The following is a 22,586-nucleotide window of genomic DNA, read 5'->3' as shown; positions in this document are numbered from 1 at the left end:
ACTCTCTTATCTCTCCTTATGTACCTCCCTGAGAACTCCATTCCTCAGATAAACTGCTTATATTTTTACCCTTCTCCTCCACTGCCAATTCCAGACTTTGTTCCTTTCTTCTAGCTGCTCCATATACCTGGAAAAAACTGAGTTTGTCCATTACCAGATGTCACCTGGTTACCAGATGTCAGGATTTACCCAAACATGTCATCTTTTTAGAGGACTGTCCAAGCGTCCGGATGGATTTTCAAAACCCGGCAGTTTGTCCAGGTTTTGAAAACATTGAGCTCGGGGCCACATCTGGAGGACATCTGTACATGCATGGATGCAACACGATGATGTCACACATACGCGTGTGACATCATCGCGTCGCATCCGTGCAGATGCCCTCCAGACGCGGAGGTGGTTTGTGTGGGGGCCGGGATTGGGGATTTGTTTATTTGCTGAACTTTTCAAACCTTCCTCATAGATGTACTGACATCTATGTTACTGAGAAACGCAATTAACCAAGATGCTTTTTTTTAAAAAAAACAACAAAAAACTGTGCACATTTTTATACCACATAATTAATCTGCAGGGAAGTCTTAAAAGGAATTCTAGGTCTAAGTAACAAAAATGACCCCCGGCTCTTTAGAGTTCTCTTAGCAAAGTCTGGAAATACTCATGCCTGATGACCGCATAAAGTTAACTTTCCTACGTCTAAAATAAAATTTTTCAATATCAGAAGCAAACGTTGCAATCAAAGTAAAAGCAAATGTTAATAGAGGATTAACAACTGGATCTAATACAACAACAGAAACTATCTAGAGATAAATCTACACTTTCTAAATTATGATTAACCCTACCCCTAGAAAAGATAGGGTTAGGCCCGTTGGAGACACCGCTCACAAGCGGAGGAGCGGTAAATCACCTTGGGCTTGAAACCACCTTAAGTCTTGATGCCAGAGTTCCTCCTTCTCAGCCTTAGATTACTAGTTCCCTGAAGCGGGATCAGTAGGAGCTGAGTTCTGAGTCTCCTCCAGACCCTGGGCTACCTATAGTGAGAACCGTAAAATTGGACTGCCCTATAGAAGACGAGTTATCAACTGAAGAATCTGTAAATCTATCATCAGCTGAATTGGAGCAAGCCCCTTAGTGGAGATGCTCAGGCGAAAATACAGTGTAGTGAGAAATAAATAACTCTACACAAACTCACAAATTTCCTTTGAATAAACCTCCTCATGTTACTATGGAAGCTTTGTGGGACTTGGTGGTTAATCTAGGGAAATCTTTGTCCCCACAAATTCAGAGTCTTGAGGGAAGAATAACAAAAACAAGAAGACAAAGTAATGTAATGTAATGTAATTTATTTCTTATATACCGCTAAACTCCGTTAGGATTTTAAGCGGTTTACAGAAAAATAGACAATAGGGTACATTAAAATTATAAGTAAAATAGGTACTTAGAATTTCCCTTACTGTCCCGAAGGCTCACAATCTAACTAAAGTACCTGGAAAAAATGACAATTAGTAGAGTAATGAAGAAATAAAATAGTGATAGATGAGAAAAATAAGAAAATAAACATTCTAATAGGTCTACAATGATCTAAAGGACTTTGAAAGGTTGAAAAAAGAGGGGAGATAGGAAATAGAAGCAGAAGGGAGAACCGTTAAAACTATAGAATTCTTGTAAAAGAATTAAAGGTTGAAATGACATCATTAAATCCTCTATTAGATAAATTTGATAAGGAATTAATTGAATTGTGTTCGATTCAGACTGCTGAGATTAAAAATACTATAGATTTAAGAAGAAAGAATTATTGGAAAATAATGTACAAAATAATAATTTACGTTTCTTCGCTTTTGAGTCTCACGTGAAACATCTGAATTTTTAAACCCCCAAACTCTTTGGCCCAGATTCTATAAATGGTGTCCCGATTGTAGGCATCGGTAGGTGTCCTACCATTGTCTAACCAGCCAATCAGGATGCACGTTTTTAAAAACAAAGCTCCCAAGGCAGGCGGCCTATATTGGAGGCGCCTCCAGGAGCCTAGGGAGGCACGCAAGCCTGCCTAGGCACACCTAAGGCTAGGTGTGGGCATGGTTTACCCCAGAAGTAGCCTTGTGTGGGCATGGTTTACCCCAGAAGTAGCCTTAGGCGGACCTAGATGGCTGTACGTATCTCCCTAGGCCAGCGGGAGATGTGTACAAGATAGGCCAGAATCAAAATTGTAACTTTTATGTTAAACTGTACCCGCTGTACACCCATAAAGGCGGTTAATAAATCCCAATAAATAAATAAATGAATAAATATAATCCAGTTCTCCTTGGAAATTCATAAAGCACCCTTGGAAATTAATAAAACACAAGTTCTTATTTTGGGATATATTTTCCATTCCTTCTAACTTTCTATGAATTATAATATTAAGTTTTCTTAAATCACCTTCAGTCAAATCTATCTTACTAACTTTGTCTCCAATACTTTGAAACATTTACCATGATCTGAAAATGATAGCATTTGCTCTGAGAGATTTTCTCTTGAGAGATTATTTTGTGTGAAAAAAAAACAGAAAACAAAGCACAGAAAAACATACATTAAAGCAAGAGTCATTGTTCTGCCCCATGTTATGTGGGAATTTGCTCAGTTGCTTGTATAAAAACAAGTTTAAGTGCTTATGCTAAGATGTATGAGTAAAATGTGCTCTGTGGACTTAAATCCCCAGAGGGCTTTGCTTCTCCCAGAGAGATAGACTGCATCCATAGAATTTATGTCCCTCCCCCCTTCTTGTTCTGTCTGAGAGAGAACAGTTGCCATATTTTTTCAGACCGCATGGCTGTATGAGAACCTCAGTCAAGCATTGTTCTCCCACCAGGTTTTCACTTTTATTTCTTCTAACACAGCTTAGTTTTATATCTAAGTCTGGAGAACAGTGTTATTTTCACAAGGCGTGGACACACTCCCAGCTCTCTTATTGAATAGGAAAGCTGGTAGAGCGAGAAGGTTCTGTAAAAGTTGAACTGCCTTGAAGTCATCAATTGTAAGTGCTTATTCTTTATTTCATGTTATTAATGAAAGTTGCTCAAAAACTACAGAGTCTGGTTGATACAGATTACAGAAGTACAGAGATTACAGATTACAGAGATTACAAATTACAGAGAGTACAGATTACAGAGATTACAGAAGTAAGGATTAACTGAATAAAAGCCTCATACAATTGCCAATATAACTCAGAGTGAGTTCAACGGTGTTTGGCTATTCAGAGGAGTTCTGTTTTCAGTACAAAGCCTGAGGAGACTTCTGAGTGAGGAAATCTACGAAGACTGTAAAGTAAAGCTGTAGCTATATTCTGTGGCAGGGAATAGGTGCAAGCCTAGGCTTGCCTATGCCACCACCAAATGCTTGGCCGAGCAGAAGCCATGGAGTAGCCAGATTGGAATTATGAGGCAAATAAGACTTCTGCACCAAAGAAATCTCAAACAAATGTTCTTTATTGAGCTTTCCTTGTAAGTCAAAGTAAAAACTGTTTCATTTAGAAAATAGGATTCTCACGAAGCTCCATAACTCTGGTCCATCATAGTTCAAAAACAGCCATAAACATAAGGATTTTAAACCAAAGTTCTTCAGGCACAAAGCCCCTTTTATTCTACTCGGCAAGTTCTTTTAACCTGGCTTTTGCCAGTTCATCACACAAACAGGTGCCCTTCCCCCACAGGTCTTCCTCAGCGCCGCAGGTGTGCAGGCAAACTCTAAACACAGGCAGTTTTATTTCTCTCTTTTGCAACTTTCCCTTATACAGTGGATTCAGCTGTAAAACTTCTTCACAAGCAAAGTAGAGCCTAAACAGCTTCCTGGAAACAAACTTAAGTTCTAAAGGACTTCCTCCTTTGAAACAGCTGATTCAGACCGCCACTGCATTTCTGAATCTCCTGTTGCGTTAGAATTGAAAGTTACGTTGTCACTTGCTAGTGAGTTTTCTTCCCACTTATCCACATCAGGATTTAGTTCAGGGCTAAAGCATTCAATGGGCTAGATCCACTAACCTCACGGATCCGATCCGATCCGTGAGGTTGCCGGGCTCCAGATTCACAACGCATCAGCATTCAAATTCGGCGAATCGGGGGCATGCCCTAAACCGACCACACGGATCGCTGACGAGCGATCCTGACGCATACGCAGACCATCTTCTTTGCCTGTAGATGGTCTGTGCACGCGCTTGCTCTCTGTGCTTTTTTTTTCCTTTTTTTTCCCATTTTTACTTGGCTTTGCATTTCACCGCGAAAAGTCCCAGCAGCAAACCTCTTCCTATCATGAAAGTTAGACTAAGGTATCGTAGGACTGCTGCTGTCAGCAACCACCGAATCCTGTCTGCATCTTTCTTTTAATCTCATGTCAAGAAACATTTTACATCCGATTGTGTCAATGCATCTTCTTTCTGTGTAGCCTTCAATTGAGGAACATTTAAAAGACGTTTGAGGGGTGGAATCCAGTAAAATCATGGAACAAGCTCTCCAATGCTACATGAGAGCCCATGGTTTTAACCCGCAGGGCTGCAGCCCCGCTTTAAACCCAGGAGTTAAAACCACGGGCTCGCACTACAGGGAAGGGCAGCCCCCGGCGGCAGCAGCCTCTTCCCATTTGCCGACTCGGACACCAGGGATCCCCCTTCCTCCTCCTCCTCGGAGCCCCCGATGACGGGGCAGTAGAAGACAGCAGCAAGCACAGCAAAGACGCTGCAGGACAGAGGCTGGCAGAGAGGCAGGGCGGCAGAGAGCAGGGCACTGATCGCATTTGCCTGCTTTAGCTGTGCACGGCTTCTGAAACTCATTTTTCCCGGGCACAGAATGAGTACAGGGGGTCAGGAAGCATTGATCTGAGGCTAGCAGGGCTGGGATTTCAGGGCGGCAGAGCGCAGGACAATCGGCAAGGAAGTGAGCAACCGGTCCTCAGCAGTCGCTTGTTTTTGGCTCGGCCAGCCCAATCGGTGTTCCTTCTTTGGTCTAGTGCAGTGGTTCCCAACCCTGTCCTGGAGGACCACTAGGCCAATCGGGTTTTCAGGCTAGCCCTAATGAATATGCATGAGAGAGATTTGCATATAATGGAAGTGACAGGCATGTAAATCTGCTCCATGCATATTCATTAGGGCAATCCTGAAAACCCGATTGGCCTGGTGGTCCTCCAGGACAGGGTTGGGAACCAATGATTTAGTGAATCGCATCCTTCCTACTTTGCATGCCGTTTCCCCTCATTTGCAAGCGTGGATCAGATCGGGAGGAAGGTTAGTGAATCGGTTCGGGGTCGCAAAGTGGTCGGGACATGATCGGTGGGCTTAGTGATTCTAGCCCAGTGTTTGGCGTCTCAGCCTGATTAGCAAGTTGTGCTGCCAAATAATTATGCCGGTTTCCAATGTTTCTTTCCCTCTCAGGGTTAGGACTCGGACTCCCTGCAAACACTACAGCGTCTTTTTTTTTATTTTTTTTATTGAAATAATTATTTACATTTGCATTAACACCAAGGGCTCCTTTTACTAAGGTGTACTAGCGTTTTTAGCGCACGCAGCAGATTAGAGCACGCTAACCCCGCGCTACGCGGCTAGAACCAACGCCAGCTCAATGCTGGCGATAGCGTCCAGCGCGCACGTCATTGTATTGCGTGCTATTCCGCGCGTTAATGCCCTAACGCAGCTCAGTAAAAGGAGCCCAAAATAAGGAAAATGGAAATATATCACCATTTACAATATAAAGGAAAAACAGACCTCTTTACAGGTAGTATTACAAAATGAATTTCGTCAAGCCCACATTAATGAGAGGGAAGTCCCTCATTCTTATTCACAACAAAATAGGAAAAAATATAGGATCAATTTCCTAACTATATGGGTTCACTAAATTCCATGTTATCTCCTTGTACCTAATCAGAAAAATAACCCAAACCCTATTTTTCATGAGCTTAATGAAACAGTTCCAACTGTATTGAATCCCAAAAGATGAATTCTTTACTCTGAAAAGTTATCAAACACTTACAATGGGAATTTCAAGAAAAAAAGTGGCTCCTATCCTCACAGCCAAAAAGGCTGTTCTCCTGAGCTGTGTGGGCCGGGCCACATTAGTGAATATTAAAACTTTTAAGACCACAGAATTTTGCCTGTTTATTTTTTTAAATACATCCTCACGATTAAAGCTCTATCAGATCCATTCACACGTGTAATTAAAAGTGTAGCTCTAGCCCAGTGGTCTCAAACTCGCGGCCCGGGGACCACATGCGGCCTGCCAGGTACTTTTTTTGAGGCCCTCGGTATGTTTATCATAATCACAAAAGTAAAATAAAACCGTTTCTTGCTCATATGTTTCTTTAGCTATAATTTGCAATATTATTATTAAGACTTAGCCAAAAGGAAAGATTTATAAACTATTTTTACCTCATGCAAAAGTGTCATTTCTGCAAAAAGACATTATTAACCTGTTAGTACACGGTGACTGCCTTGCTGCTGCTTGTTTTGCTGAAGTTTGGAAAGGTGTTCTCTCCTGACTGCTTCACCCATACTGATTCCTAGTTCCCTGTTTAACGTGCTCAGCAGGGGTGTGGTACCTTCTTATGGGTTTAAGACTTAACTCTTTGCTTGCTGTTTTCAGAGCTCCGACACCTAGCTCTATAATTGAGGGCTACCTCTCCCCTCCCCTCCTGGGTTCTGTGCAGGGACCTAAATTACCCTTGTGTGTAGGCTGATCTGAGAATGACTATGTCTTGTGTTTTCTAACCCTTGGCTGGCTATCTTGATGTTTATCAGATGAGTGCAAGTATCTTTCCCCTGTGCTGACAAGGGAAGTGTCTTCCTGCTGAATCCCGGATTCAGTATTTTTACTGTGCTGCACACCCTCCCTGTCAAAATACTGAGATTTATTCAGCACTGTTCTGCTCCCATGTTCTGCAGCCTTTGCTCAGTTTCTTGTATAAGAACTACCGTGTTTCCCCAAAAATAAGACACTGTCATATTAATTTTGGGCCCAAAAATGGCACTAGGTCTTATTTTTTTTCATGTACAATGATCATCTCTCCCTTCCTCTCATCCAACCCAGTTCTTCCTATTTCCTTTCTCTCCCCCATATGTGCAGCACCTTTCCTCCCCTCTCACCCATCCCCTTGTGCATTATCCCTCCCTGTGCAGCAGAACCCTTGCAGCTTCTATCCCTCTCTCCTATCCCTTGTGCAGCATCTTTCTATCCCCCCATCCCCCCGCCGCCGCCGCTGCGAACCCCGTACCCCCCCTGCTGACCCTTTCATCTCTTCCTCCCATCTGAATCCTGACTGTGAGCCGAAATACCTGGAAACAAACAGCAGCATCGGCAGTACAGGTTGCATAGCGGCCTACCTTTTTCACTTCCAGGCGTTTATCTGCTGCAGCCTGCATCACTGATGATGTCATCAGTAACACGGCACAGAACGGCGGGGCGTGTGCTGCCGATGCTGCCATTTGTTACCAGGTATTTCAGACTCGTGGTCGGGGTTCGGATGGGAAGGAGAGATGGAAGGGTCAGCAGGGGGAGGGGGGTTGCGCAGGGGGGCAGGGGAAACGCTGGGGGGCGGGAGAAGCGCTGCTGCCGGCGACTAGGGCTTATTTTTGAGGGTAGGGCTTATATTAATACATACCCTGAAATCATTTTAGGGCTTATTTTTGGAGTAGGACTTATTTTCAGGGAAACACAGTATTATCCCAGGACAAGCAGGCATGTATTCTCACTAGTGGGTGATGTCATCCGACAGAGCCCCGATACGGACATCTTGCAAGCATGTCTTGCTTGAAGAAACTCAGAAGTTTCGAGTTGCCCGCACCGCGCATGCGCCAGTGCCTTCCCGCCCGATGCTCCGGGCGTGTCTCCTCAGTTCTTTTTCTTCCGCGGAGCTGAGAAGTCTATCTTCAATTTGCGCCCATTGAATCTCTTTTTTTGCCTTCTTTTTTGCCGCGGGTTGAGTTCTTTTGGCTCTCCTGTGCATTTATTTCTTTCTTTGATTTCTTTTTCAAAAAAAAAAAAAAAAATTTTCCTTCCGATACCGGGTCGGTCGCGTGGCTGGGGCCCCGCGCCTTTGACCTTGCGGCGGAGCTTTTCCGGCCTATGTCCCGGCCGATCACCGGTTTTAAAAAGTGTAGCAAGTGCCAGCGCGCGATTTCGCTCACGGACCCTCATCGACGCTGCTTACAGTGTCTGGGACCGGATCACTTCCCGAAATCGTGCCGGCCTTGCTCCACTCTGACGGCGAGAGCGTTTAAGCGTCGCTGTCTGCTGTGGGAGTCCATGTTCAAGATGGAAGCTTCATCGGATCCTGCAGCTTCGACATCGACAGGTGCTTCGACTCCTTCTGCGAAGCCCTCTGCCTCCCCGGCTGCTTTTGGCCTCCTGAAACCGGCGTCGTTTCCACCATCCAGGGTGACCTTCCAGCTTCGGCTTTGAGGGGCGGACCGCCCCCTCCTCCTCCTCCTCGCCGCACTACCTCGTTACTCGGCGAGGAGGAGCGGCGATCGGTGTCCGGGTCCTCGAGGAGGTCCTCCGTTAGCGCTGTACCTCCTTTGGAACCGATTTCCTCGAGGAGGGCCTCCCTTAGTGATATGCCTCCCTTGGAGCCCATCCCCTCGAGGAAAGCCTCGTTTAGTGACCTGCCTCCCTTGGAACCAATTACTCCGCCCCATGACTCAGTGTGGCGTCCACCTTCGGGGCCACCCAGTCCTGGGCATAGCAGGAAGCAGGACAAGTTCTTCCGAACCCCCTATCAAACCTGGGCGGCGTCGGGGGAGCCTCCGATTCTGCAGCCTCTGCGATCGACGGCATTGAGTCCAATCTGCTCCTTGGAGGCGTCTGAGCCAGTTTCTCACAGACGGGCTCGATCCCCTTCCAGGCATCGGGAGGGGCATCGATCCAGACATTCTTCAAAGCATTCCTCTCGACACTCGACCGTCTCGCCTCAGAAGAAATTGCCTCGGTTGGGGTATGCTGCTTCGACTGGGTCTCCTCTTCCGGGCCCGGAGTTCGAGGACCCTGAGGTTTTCTACTCGTCCTGTTGCTCGCAGGCCTCTCTGGAGCCTGAAGCCTCTTCTTCTTCTAGTCCGTCTCGCAGACCGGCGACGGCAGACCAACTGTCCTTTTCATCGTTCCTCAGGCAGATGGCGGATGACATGGACATTACTCTTGATGCTGGGTCTCGATATTCCAAAGAGTACCTCGATACCATGCACTTGCCTGCAGAGTCCTTGCGGCTTCCCCTGCACAAGCTCCTCGACCAGACCTTCATGCGATGCTTCGAGTCTCCTTACGAGTCCCTGGCAAATTGGATGCTCGGTACCGCACGGTGCATCATAAAGGCTTCGAGGGTCCTCAGCTTTCTCACCAGTCCCTCCTGGTCGAATCCTCGCTCAAGTGGTCTCATCCTGGCCAGGTCTATGCTTCAGTGCCTCCGGGCCGCGAGGGCAGAACCATGGATAAGTTTGGTCGACGCATCTATCAGAATTCGATGATGGCGTCTCGAGTCCTGAATTACAATTTCCACTTTGCAGCCTACTTGGAATTTTTTCTACCTGTGCTTCGGAAGTTCACACCATACATCGAATCCCAGGCTAGGTTTGAGTTTGAGGAAGTGGTTGCTTCGCTGTCCCAACTTCGGCTTCAGTTAATGCAATCTGCCTATGATGCGTTCGAGCTCTCCGCCCGAGCGGCGGCCTGCTCGGTGGCGATGCGCCGGTTGGCCTGGTTGCGGACCATTGATATGGACCCGAATCTTCAGGACCGCCTGGCAAACGTCCCGTGTGATGGGGCGGATCTTTTTGACGAATCCATCGAGACTGTCACGAAGAAGTTGTCTGACCATGAAAAGTCCTTCCAATCTATCCTTCGGCCGAAGCCTAAGCCTCAGCAGTCTCGACCTTCTCGTCCGCCGTTGATTTATCAGAGGCGTTATAAGCCGAGGCAAACTCCTCCTGCGAGGCAACCGGCGAAGCGTCAGCCTCCCCAAAAGGGTCAGCCTAAGTCTCAATCGCCTGCTGTCCCTAAGACCACTCAGCCTTTTTGACTGTCTCGTCGAGGGCATAACCAACCTCGTTCTGCCTCCCCCTGTTTTTCCCATCGGAGGGCGCCTCCATCATTTTTATCATCGCTGGGAGGCCGTAACAACCGACCTCTGGGTCCTTACTATCATCAAGGAAGGATACTCTCTTCATTTCCATCGGGTCCCTCCGGACCACCCTCCAAGAGAGTATCCTTCCAACTTCACTCAGACCGCCCTTCTTCTCCAGGAAGCTCAGGCTTTGCTCCGGCTTCGTGCCTTGGAGCCGGTCCCGACGGACCAACTGAACCAGGGTTTTTACTCCCGGTAATTCCTTGTTCCGAAGAAGACGGGCGACCTGCGACCCATTTTGGACCTCAGGGCCCTCAACAAATTCCTAGTCAAGGAGAGGTTTCGCATGCTGACACTTGCTTCTCTCTACCCTCTCCTCGAGCAGAACGACTGGTTATGCTCTCTGGATCTCAAGGAGGCCTACACTCACATTCCCATTCATCCGGCCTCCCGCAATTTCCTCAGATTTCGGGTGGGACATCTACATCTGCAGTATCGAGTGCTTCCATTCGGCCTGTCCTCGTCTCCCAGAGTCTTCACGAAGTGTCTGGTGGTGGTGGCCGCTGCACTCCGGAACAGGGGTTTTTAGGTATTTCCATACCTCGACGACTGGCTCATCAAGGCCCCGTCAGCTCCAAGGGTCATTTCGGCGACCTTGACCACGATCTGCTTCCTGCAGAGCCTGGGCTTCGAGATCAATTTTCCCAAATCTCATCTGCAGCCTACCCAGTCCCTTCCCTTCATCGGGGCGGTACTGGACACCATCCAGCTTCGAGCATTCCTTCCTCCTCAGCGCATGGATGCTCTTCTTCGTCTCTGCCAGTCTGTATCTTCTCGCCAGTCCATCTCAGCGAGACACATGATGGTCCTCCTGGGCCACATGGCCTCTACAGTTCATTTGACGCCCTTTGCCAGGCTCCATCTCAGAATTCCTCAGTGGACCCTAGCTTCTCAATGGACTCAAGTGTCAGACCCGTTGACTCGACACATCATAGTCACTCCTGCTCTTCGGCAGTCTCTACTTTGGTGGATGACCTCTTCGAATCTATCCAGAGGTTTGCTGTTTCACACTCCTCCCCACCAGAAGGTTCTCACAACCGATTCCTCGACCTATGCCTGGGGGGCTCATCTGGATGGGCTTCGCACTCAGGGATTCTGGACCAGTGCGGACCGACTCCATCAAATCAATCTTCTGGAGCTCAGAGCCATCTTCTATGCTCTTCAAGCTTTTCAACATCTGCTTCACGACATGGTGGTCCTCATTCGCACCGACAATCAGGTCGCCATGTATTATGTCAACAAGCAAGGGGGCACGGGCTCGGCCTCCCTCTGCCAGGAAGCTCTCAGAGTCTGGGATTGGGCGGTTCGCCACAACACCTTCCTCAAAGCTGTCTACATTCAGGGGAGGGACAATGTCTTGGCAGACAAACTGAGTTGTCTTCTCCAGCCTCACGAATGGACACTCCACTCCAAGCCCCTTCATCAGATCTTTGCTCAGTGGGGAACGCCTCAGATAGACCTCTTTGCGGCTCCCCACAATTTCAAGCTGCCTCAGTTTTGCTCCAGGATCTACGCTCCTCATCGCCTCGAGGCAGATGCTTTTCTGCTGGATTGGGGGAAACGCTTTCTGTATGCGTTTCCGTCATTCCCTCTCATTAAAAAGACTCTGGTCAGGCTGAAGTCCGACCATGCCACCATGATTCTGATAGCTCCTCGGTGGCCCAGGCAACCTTGGTTCTCCCTTCTACTTCAACTCAGCAGCAGGGAACCGTGCCTACTTCCAGTGTTTCCTTCACTGCTTACTCAGCATCAGGGGTCTCTGCTTCATCCCAACCTGCAGTCTCTCCACCTGACAGCTTGGTTCCTCTCAACGTAACTCCGCACCAGTTTTCCCAGGCGGTGAGGGATGTCTTGGAGGTTTCCAGGAAGCCTGCTACTCGTCAATGCTACTCCCAAAAATGGACTAGATTTTCTTCATGGTGTATTTCCAATTCTAAGGAGCCTCAGCGAGCCTCCCTATCCTCTGTTTTGGACTATCTTTTACATCTGTCTCAGTCTGGTCTCAAGTCAACATCTATACGAGTCCACCTGAGTGCTATTGCGGCTTTCCATCAGCCTCTACAAGGGAAACCTCTCTCTTCTCATCCTGTGGTTTCCAGATTTATGAAAGGACTTTTTCATGTCAATCCTCCTATCAAACCGCCTCCAGTGGTTTGGGATCTAAATGTTGTCCTTTCTCAGCTTATGAAACCTCCTTTTGAGCCTCTGAGCAAGGCTCCACTAAAGTTTCTCACTTGGAAAGTGGTTTTTCTGGTGGCCCTCACATCTGCTCGCAGGGTCAGTGAGCTTCAGGCCTTGGTGGCGGACCCACCTTTCACAGTATTCCATCATGACAAGGTGGTCCTTCGTACTCACCCTAAATTCCTGCCTAAAGTGGTCTCTGAATTTCACCTCAACCAATCCATTGTGCTTCCAGTGTTCTTTCCAAAGCCTCATTCTCATCCTGGAGAATCAGCTCTTCACACTCTGGACTGTAAACGTGCTTTGGCTTTCTACTTGGATCGCACCAAACCACACAGAACTGCTCCTCAACTTTTCGTCTCCTTTGATCCAAACAAGTTGGGACGACCTGTATCGAAGCGCACCATCTCCAACTGGATGGCAGCTTGTATCTCTTTCTGCTATGCCCAGGCTGGATTACCCCTTCCCTGTAAGGTCACAGCCCATAAGGACAGAGCAATGGCAGCCTCTGTAGCCTTCCTCAGATCGACACCGATTGAGGAGATTTGTAGGGCTGCCACTTGGTCCTCGGTTCATACGTTCACCTCTCATTATTGTCTGGATACTTTCTCCAGACGGGATGGGCAGTTTGGCCAAACTGTGTTACAAAATTTGTTCTCCTAAGTTGCCAACTCTCCCACCATCCCATTGAGGTTAGCTTGGAGGTCACCCACTAGTGAGAATACCTGCCTGCTTGTCCTGGGATAAAGCAATGTTACTTACCGTAACAGTTGTTATCCAGGGACAGCAGGCAGCTATTCTCACATCCCACCCACCTCCCCTGGGTTGGCTTCTCTGCTAGCTACCTGAACTGAGGAGACATGCCCGGAGCATCGGGCGGGAAGGCACTGGCGCATGCGCGGTGCGGGCATCTCGAAACTTCTGAGTTTCTTCAAGCAAGACATGCTTGCAAGATGTCCGTATCGGGGCTCTGTCAGATGACATCACCCACTAGTGAGAATAGCTGCCTGCTGTCCCTGGATAACAACTGTTACGGTAAGTAACATTGCTTTACAAACACTTGACTACCACGTTTCCCCGAAAATAAAACCTATCCTGAAAATAAGCCCTAGCCTGATTTTTAAAGATGCTTCTAATATAAGCCCTACCCCAAAAATAAGCCCTTGTTAGATTGACCCCTGAAGCCTCTCCCAAATATCCCTAACACTCTCCGACTCCATCCCTGACAATAGTGCTGCCCAAATCACTGGAAGCAGTTCTTCGTCCCCCCCATGTGCAGCATCTTTCCTCCCCTCTTACTCATCCCCTTCCACAGCATCTTTCTATCCTCCCTCCCATCCTCCCGTGCAGCATGATTTAGTCAGCCCACAGTCACTAATGACACCAGGATGTGGGAGGGATTTAATTGTTTTATTAGACTGTGCCAAACCAATCTGATATCAAGCAGCAGCAGAGGATGCAAGGGATATTTTCTGTGACAATGTCATTGATACAGAGCTGCCCATCGCTCTCATTAGTTCTTTTGATTCTGAGTGTCCCATCTCTCGGTGGTAGGTATTAAAGCCTATTATTAAAGTCTTCTTTCAATTAACTTCAATTAACTCAAGCAAATAATTCACTTTGGTTTATTTTTCTTCTCAGACTCCAACCCATTGCCTTTACAGAGCCTTTGGAGTATTTATTTATTTATTTTATTTCTTATATGCCACTTATATCCTAAGTGGTTTTACATTTGGGTACTTTATCATATTCCCCTATCTGTCCCAGTGGGCTCAAACTCTATCTAGTGTACCTTGGGCAATGAGGGGATTAAGTGACTTGCCCAGGGTCACAAGGAGCAGCGAGGGATTTCTAAAGTACCCAGATGAATGGGCTACTTGAAAACAGGTGAACGTCCCTGCAAGTAAAAGCGCACGCTAACTGATTCATGTAATTCGTTCTGAGCTCCACTTGTTTTCACTGCAGATGTTTTGTCAGATCCTCAGAAGATGGGACCCCTTGTCTGCCTAATGGTTAGACTAACCCAGAGCATCATGTGCTTGCATTTAATGGTGCCAGGGCAGCTCTTGAACTAATACAGATGGCAAAGGAGAGCTTTCAGTGACGTGAGTGTTGACAGTCTTCTCCTGAAGCAGCAATTTTTCAGGAAACGGGATTCCTGTAGGGAGTGTGATAAGAGTGCCTTTTGCAGATAAGTGTTTTGTATATATAAAGATTTTTTATCTTGAATGCATGAAGATTTTGAATTGCTAGGAAATGTTAGGAAATTCAACTTTACGGAGAGGGTAGTGGATGCCTGGAATGCGCTCCCGAGAGAGGTGGTGGAGAGTAAAACTGTGACTGAGTTCAAAGAAGCGTGGGATGAACACAGAAGATTTAGAATCAGAAAATAATATTAAATATTGAACAAGGCCAGTTACTGGGCAGACTTGCATGGTCTGTGTCTGTGTATGGCCGTTTGGTCGAGAATGGGCAGGGGAGGGCTTCAATGGCTGGGAGGCTGGGAGGGTGTAGATGGGCTGGAGTAAATCTTAACAGAGATTTTGGCAGTTGGAACCCAAGCACAGTACCGGGTAAAGCTTTGGATTCTTGCCCAGAAATAACTAAGAAGAAAAATTTAAAAAAAAAAAAAATTTAAATTGAATCAGGTTGGGCAGACTGGATGGACCATTCGGGTCTTTATCTGCCGTCATCTACTATGTTACTATGTTATGTTACTATGCTACTTATGGAGATCAATTTATTAATGGCACTTCATTGAGAGACCAAATAATTTGTAACTTATTTTTGGTGAAAAGAGCAAGAGACAGGTTTTATTTTTAAAGCACTAGATACAGAGCAGTTTTTGCCTATGTGGAGGTTTGTTTGGGTTGTTTTTGTTTGTTTTTTTTGCCAACGAAAGAATGTGAGTGGATCCTTTGGTTTGACAGGTTTGTGTTCTTTTTTGAACCGAGGCTTTTTTCTCCACTCAAATAGTTTGTGGTTCAATTTTTTTATATTTTTGGAAGCAGTAGATATAGAGTAGTTTTTGCATATGTGGAGGGTTTTGGGGGTTTTTTTTTTGCAAATGTAGAGGGTTGTTTTTTTTGTCAATGGAAGAATGTGAGCTGATCCTTTGATTTTTACGGGTTCATGCTCTTTTTGAACTGAGGTTTTTTTTTTCTCCACTTGATTTTTTTTAATGGCTCCATAGAGGTTGCTCTGTGTATTACATTACATTAGGGATTTCTATTCCGCCACTACCTTGCGATTCAAGGCGGATTACAAAAGAGTTATCGAAGATGTATTGCAAAAAGATATCTGGTCATTTTCAAGGAAAGTAAAGAGTAGGGCTGGTTGTTTTGGGGTTGGGGATTTAGTAAGAGGAAGGAATTAAACTTGCGGTGTTAAGTCTTTTTAGGGATTTCTTGAAGAGTATTGTCTTTATTTCTTTTCTAAATGTTTTGTAGTCTGGGGACGCCGTCAGTAGATTGGAGATTTGGTTGTCTAGTTTGGCTGCTTGAGTGGCTAGGAGGCCATCATATAGTTTTTTCCATTTAACCTCCCTGATTGGGGGTGAATGAGGTGTGAGTTTTCCTATGCCTGGTTGAGGTGTTTTGGATGAGGTGGTTGTTCAGGTAGTTTGGGCTGTCTCCGTTGTGGCGGGGCCAGGGATAAGCCTAGCGCTGGCAACCCGGCTCCTGCCCCAGGCGCAGGACGGAGCGCTCCCTGGAGGACTCCCGCTGGATAATCCCAGTAGAAAGTACAATACACTGCTCACTTTGTAAAGTTCAGATTTTTCTTTTTATTATCCCCAGTTCAGGGCACTGGGTCTCAAATAGTCCCTCTTGGCTGAGTGGACTTGAAACAAATAATACATCAGCAATGCTTCTCCTTTATAAGAGAGTCCAGACTGCTGTTCAGGCAGATAAACCAAAAATAAACAAAAACGTTTTTTCCTTCAGTTTCACCAATTGTGCCTGTGGATACTTCAGGAAGCTTTTCCCACCTGACCCACCTGAAGTACCATGCCCCCACTACCCTTATGCTCCTGGGGTAGGGGCTGGGGAACCATCCACCCTTTTCTGACTGGTTTAAGACCCCACCCAAAAGTTCCCCTATTCAGGGCTATGTAACCTCAGGTCACTGAATTCCCGTTCAGGTTAATTAGGGTTCCCACCTCCTTCACTCTCTCTGCAAGGCCTAACTCTCGGGCTCTAATTGACACATTCACACTTCCTTACAGTCCTGCCTAAGGGAGAAAGAACGCTGCACAGTAAGACGTTAGCTTTCATTCCCCTCCCCCATTCATTACCTTATTGACTGTAGTTAGATAGGAGATCCCAGGCTGCCAGACTGCACTCCATTTCACTTCCTTCAGAGACCTCTATCTCTATCTCCATTAGGGACTCCCCGCTCTCTGAGGCTGGATAGGAATTCCCTTCAGGGGCAGCTACCGGCCAGCCCTGCTCTGGAAGCCTTTCTCCTCCCTTGAGCTTCTACCTGGGAGCCAGAAGTTTGTTAATTCACGAGGGCTGTAGGACAGCCTGTTCTTTAGTCCTGGAATGTGAAAGAAAACTCCTAGTTGTTTCCTTCCTGCTCTGCACAGCATGTCTCTCTCCTGCCTCTGGGTTCGTCTTGCCTGTCAGCTCCGCCCCTTTCCTTAACCCTTCCTGGGCTAGTTTTCTTTACCGGAGGCTTTACTGGAGAACTGCCCAAGGAATTATAAAAGGGATTATAGTGCCCTAAATCAGATATTGTGGTTTCTGCCCTTCTCTCTCTGCCTTGCTCTGCCTGTTGGCTCTTTGTAATAGGAACAGGGTTAATGGGTAGCTTCCTGGGCTTAGGAATAGGGGCAGCCCTTTGCATGGCAGGGTTTAAAACCGGGTTTAAACTGGTGACAGGAGCTTCCCTGTCACACCGTATAAAGATTTAAATAGTAGACAGTAGAACTGAAATTGTATTTTTGCTGGAATTGGAAGCCAATGCGATTTGAGAAATGTGGTCGTGTTTCTTCAATGAGTAGATGAGTCTCAGTGCTGTGTTTTGGATTGTTTGTAGTTGTTTTATTAATTGTTGAATAATGTATTTTGTAATGTATTAGTTGTTGAATAATGTATTTTGTAAAATTACCCCCATGAGGACAATGCCCGCCTACCTGGCTGTCAAGTATCAGAGAATTTCGGTAGTTGCTTAGCCGCAGGACTGTGATGCCAGTAGCCCCTGTGGGGAGCAGGAAGCATGGCTAGACATGGCTCGGGTGACCAGGTTACCTATTCCATAAGGGAGACTTTTTGGCCAGTCCTATTTTTAAAATTACATCCCAAAGCAGTGTAGTATTCATAGTACATAATTCTATCCTTTGAAATCTAAACTAATCTAATCTAATCTGGAATTTCTGAGTCACACTATGTCCAAACAGATTCAAGGTAACTTACAATTTGAAATTATGGGTATACAAATTGGTACATTACAAACAAAAACTGCATAAATGAACCCAATCCGACTTACAGTGCATTCCGAAAATCAATTAAAACCGCCCTATTCAACAAATTCATTGACTAAAACAGTCCTCTCCCTCTCACTAGGATATCCCCCTCTGTAAATGCCTTTTCTTTCTCTCAAGAAGCTCCTTTCATGTATTCTTTACCCATGGAACTCCAATTAGTATGTAAGCTTTCTATTTAAACTTATTGTTATTCGCTGACTGTCCAGCCTTCTTTCAATGTGAACCGCCTAGAAGTCGCTTGATTATGGCGGTATAGAAAATAAAGTTATTATTACATATTATTATTATTAAAATAGGAGAAGATACAGTTCTATAGAGAGATAGGAATTGTTCAATTTTTGAGTAGTGCGAGGTAGTTAATAGACTTGAGCTGGTAGGTTGTGTGGTATAGGCACCCATGAGATAGGAGCTACCTAGTTGGGTCCAAGAGTTAATTGTCAGTGGAGTATATGGTTTCAAAGCGGTAGGTCTTTAGCTTCTTATGAAATGTGAGGTAGTTTTGTTCGGATCTGATGGTAGATTCCATCTATCTAAGTCTAACCAAGAAAAATCTTCAAAGATTTCAGCGGATCCAAAACACTGCGGCTAGGTTGATCTTCGCAAAAAGCAAATATGATCATGTTTCCCCGCTTCTGTCAAAACTTCACTGGCTTCCGGTGATTTCTAGGATTCACTGTAAATGTACCTGCCTAATTTTCAAGATCCTAAATGGCATTCTTCCTCCCCTAATTCCACTATCCTGGAATTCTTCGAGACCTGACACTACCAGATCCGCCCACATACTCAAACTATCTTTCCCCTCGTTAAAAGGCGTCATGTATGCAGGTAAATTAGGGAAATCCCTTTTCTTCAAATTCACTGAGATTTTGAATAACCTCCCTGCCCCGCTGCGGAACCTAGGCTCATTCCAATTATTCTGAAAGCATCTGAAAACCTGGCTTTTCTCCAAAACGTAAAGCTATCTATTTAAAATGTAAAGCTAGCTATCCTCTTCTTAACATCTAATTTCTTATTATGTCCTTCCCTCATTTATTGAATTACCTGTAAACCGTGCCGAGCTCTATCTTTATGGAGATGATGCGCTATACAAACTTAAGGTTTAGTTTAGTTTCTTTTCCTCTCTATCTTTTTTTCTCTCTCTCTTCCTCTCTCTCTCTCTTTTTTCTCTCTCTCTTCCTCTCTTTTTTCTTTCTCGCTTCCTCTCTTTTTTCTCTCTCTATTCCTCTCTCTCTCTCTTTTCTCTCTCTTCCTCTCTCTCTTTTTTCTCTCTCTCCTTTTTTTCTCTCTCTTCCTCTCTCTGTTCTTTTTTTTCCCTCTCTCTTCTTTTTTTCTCTCTTTCTCTTTCTCATTCTCATTAAAAGGCGTCATGTATGCAGGTAAATTAGGGAAATCCCTTTTCTTGAAATTCACTGAGCTTTGGAACAACCTCCCTGCCCTGCTGCGGAACCTAGGCTCATTCCAATTATTCCGAAAGCATCTGAAAACCTGGCTTTTCTCCAAAACGTAAAGCTATCTATTTAAAATGCAAAGCTAGCTATCCTCTTCATAACCTCTAATTTCTTATTATGTCCTTCCCTCATTTATTGAATTACCTGTAAACCGTGTTGAGCTCTATCTTTATGGAGATGATGCGGTATACATTAGTTTAGTGTAGTTAATTGGAGACTGTTCCATGCTTTTGCTCCAATATATGTGAACATGGTGCTAAATTTGTGTTTGTAGTTGAGGGTTTTTGTTGAGGGGAGGTTCAGCTGGAGTTTGATGAGATTTCTGGGTGAAGAGGACCGTTCCAAGGAGAATAAGTGGCATTAGCGAAAGATAGGTTTCGTTTTCTCATGAACACAGGGAGGGGGGTGGAAAATTCACAGCCAGTAGTCATAGTTACAGATAACAAAAAGAGACAATGTTTTTGTGTGATTTCCTTGCATAGCAAAATCTATCTATATATATAAAATCGGAGGTATGTATGTGTGTATGTATGTATATGTGTGTGTATGTGCCGCGATCACGCAAAAACGGCTAGACCGATTTGAACGAAACTTGGTATGCAGATTCCTCACTACCTGGGGTGATATGTTCTGGGGGTCTCGCGGCCCACCTGCACACGTGGGCGGAGCTACAAACAGAAAATCAGATTTCACCCATTCATGTCTGGAAAAAATGTAAAAAGCTGCCATGCTCACTGTAATTCAAAAACGGCTTGACCGATTTGAACGAAACTTGGTATGCAGATCCCTCACTACCTGGGGTGATATGTTCTGGGGGTCTCGCGGCCCACCTGCACATGTGGGCGGAGCTACAAACAGAAAATCAGATTTCACCCATTCATGTCAATGGAAAATATGTAAAAAGCTGCCATTCTCACAGTAATTCAAAAACGGCTTGACCGATTTGAACGAAACTTGGTATGCAGATCCCTCACTACCTGGGGTGATATGTTCTGGGGGTCTCGCGGCCCACAACTCTATGTTGCTTGCTCAAGGGAGGGTTCACCCAAGAATTTATATGTTCTTGCTCCAGGAGGTGAAACTAAAATTGTTGTTTATAATCAAGTTTTGTGTTAGTTGTATTGTATTCATTTTGTCAAATATTTCACATTATAATTTGAATATTGTACTTTTTATTAAGCTGTAAAAAAATAATTTCATTCACCACTATAAAGTATCTTTATTTGAATCCATTTACAGTGTTATTGCTATAATTAAATACCCGTGCAACGCCGGGGCATCAGCTAGTAAGCTTATAAAGAATATACCCTTACAATCCCCCCTTACGTCATGAAGATGATGTCATAAGTGTACGGCAGCAGCGTGGAGGGAAAGGTACTCCGCTAAGGTGTCTGAGATCAAATATATATATAGAAAACCTTGGAAAAGAAATATAAATAACTAGTATTTTAGCCCGTTACATTAACGGGTGCTAGAATATATGTCTGTGTGTCTTTATTTCTGTCTCTCTCTCTGTTATGCCCAGGGGGTAAATGGACTCAGTATAATACGTGACATGTCTCCTCAAGTCTGCTTATCTGACCTCTTTGTCCCGAGTGTTATCTTGACCACAGCAAAAGGGATAGTAAAGACAGATGGCCTCTGTAACACCTTCTTGATAGCATCAAAGAGACAGTGCAACATCTATCCTGACTTCCTTTATTTGAGTGACAACTGGATAGCATCAAAGAGACAGTGCAACACCTATCCTGACTTCCTTTATTTGAGTGACAACTGGATAGCATCAAAGAGACAATAAACTGCAACACCTCCTTGCTTATTTGAGATCCTGACCTCTTTGATCTCCACAGGACAGTAAGACCAGATGGTCTCTACAATAACCTTGCTTATCTGAGATCTGACCTCCTTGCAGCTCAAATAACATCAGTAAAGACAGATGGGAAACTACATCAAAAAGAAAGGGACGGTGACAAGTATCTGCTATCTTGACATTTTTGACCTAGGAGTTGCCAAAACAAATAACAAAGGACCAGTACCAGCTGTCTTACTAAGAGGCAAGCAGTTTTCCCAGCTTTTCACCCAATATAAAAGACGGGACTTGCCTCTAACCTTAAAAGACATGACGTTTGAAGAGAGAAGCCACGACGTCTAAAAGGGACAGTCTCCCGTATTTCTTCCCACCTATCAATTGCTGCAGGGGCTCCCAATTGTGAAGGAGGTCGATGCCTGGAATTACGGTGAAGTTATTTACTTGCCTCTAACCTGAGAATTCATGACGTTTGGAGGGAGAATCCACGTCTCAAGGGACAGTCCTTTGGTCCACCCATCTATCTATTGCAGGGATTCCCAATGGTGAAGATGGTCGTTATATGGGGTCAAGGTGATGCTATTTTATATTTAATTCTTATATTTGTATAATAAAGTGTTATTGTTTATGCTTTATATTGTCTGTGTGCTTTTCTGAGTGTCACTGATCATCCCACTTGGCAGAAATAAGTGGCGGAACACTCTCTCTCCCTCCCACTGTCTGTTTCTCTACCTGGCCCCCTTTGTCTGTCTGTCTTTCTGTGTCTCTCTCTGCCCCTGTGTCTTCTTTGCTTTCTATCTATCTCTCTCCCTGCCTCCTATGGAGCAGCATTTCTCTCCCACCACTTCCCTGTGCAGCAGCCACAACAGCATTCCCTCCCCCTCCATTTCCCTCCCCCCCACATCACTTCCTTGTGCAGCAGCAGCGTTTCCCCTACCCCCCTTTCCCTTCCCGCGGTCTGGCCAGCTCCCTTAGTCCCTTACCGCGGTCCTGACAAACCTTCCGATTCCAGCAGCGTCTGTAGCACTCTACATGGGTGCTAGAGTAGATGTCTGTCTGTCTGGGGTTTTTTTTATTTCTCTCTCTCTCTCCTTGCACGCTGCCTGTCTGTCATTTTTTCTGTCTGTGTCTCTCCCTATGTCCTTATGCCCTCAGTGCCTCCTTCCTATGTCCTTAGTGGCCCTTCCTATGTCCATAGTGTCCCTAGTGCCTCCTTCCCATGTCCTTAGTACCTCTTCCTATGTCCTTAGTGCCCCCATTACCTCCTTCCTGTGTCCATAATGCCCCCAGTACCTTCTTCTCATGTCCTTAGTGCCCCCAGTGTCTCTGTACTGTGTCCTTAGTGCCTCAGTGCCTGCGTACTGTGTCCTTAGTGCCCCAGTGCCAGCGTACTGTGTCCTTAATGTCCACAGTGCCTCCTTCCTATGTCCTTAGTGCCCCCAGTGCCTCCCTCCTGTGTCCTTAGTGCCCCCAGTGCCTCTGTCCTGCTTAGTGCCCTCAGAGCATCCTATGTCCTTAGTGCCCCCAGTGCCTCCTT

The 22,586-nt window shown here is 45.6% G+C and overlaps 2 protein-coding genes across 5 annotated transcripts in view; one reads left to right on the top strand and one right to left on the bottom strand.

The window, feature by feature from the left end:
- The window catches only part of CD7 (CD7 molecule), a 28,939-nt gene extending 12,289 nt beyond the window's left edge, over window positions 1–16,650 (bottom strand). The window contains exon 1 of one of the 3 annotated variants that reach the window (XM_033962235.1): window positions 16,601–16,650. The gene's annotated coding sequence lies outside the window, so the exon portion shown is untranslated. Of the gene's footprint in view, window positions 1–6,382; window positions 6,568–16,600 lie in introns of those variants that run through there. The other 2 variants (XM_033962234.1, XM_033962233.1) reach the window with 2 other exon arrangements.
- Window positions 1–22,586, top strand: part of LOC117368501 (T-cell antigen CD7-like) — a 44,857-nt gene that overhangs the window by 3,448 nt on the left and 18,823 nt on the right. The window contains exon 1 of one of the 2 annotated variants that reach the window (XM_033962231.1): window positions 13,764–13,856. The exons of the other annotated variant lie outside the window; for it this stretch is intronic. Coding sequence (XP_033818122.1) covers window positions 13,787–13,856 — 70 coding nt within the window. The 5' untranslated portion in view covers window positions 13,764–13,786. Of the gene's footprint in view, window positions 1–13,763; window positions 13,857–22,586 lie in introns of those variants that run through there. 2 annotated transcript variants of the gene reach the window in all.

This window comes from Geotrypetes seraphini, chromosome 10, assembly GCF_902459505.1.
Source record: "Geotrypetes seraphini chromosome 10, aGeoSer1.1, whole genome shotgun sequence".
Classification (NCBI taxonomy): domain Eukaryota; kingdom Metazoa; phylum Chordata; class Amphibia; order Gymnophiona; family Dermophiidae; genus Geotrypetes; species Geotrypetes seraphini.
This window is presented reverse-complemented; position numbering and strand designations above follow the sequence as displayed.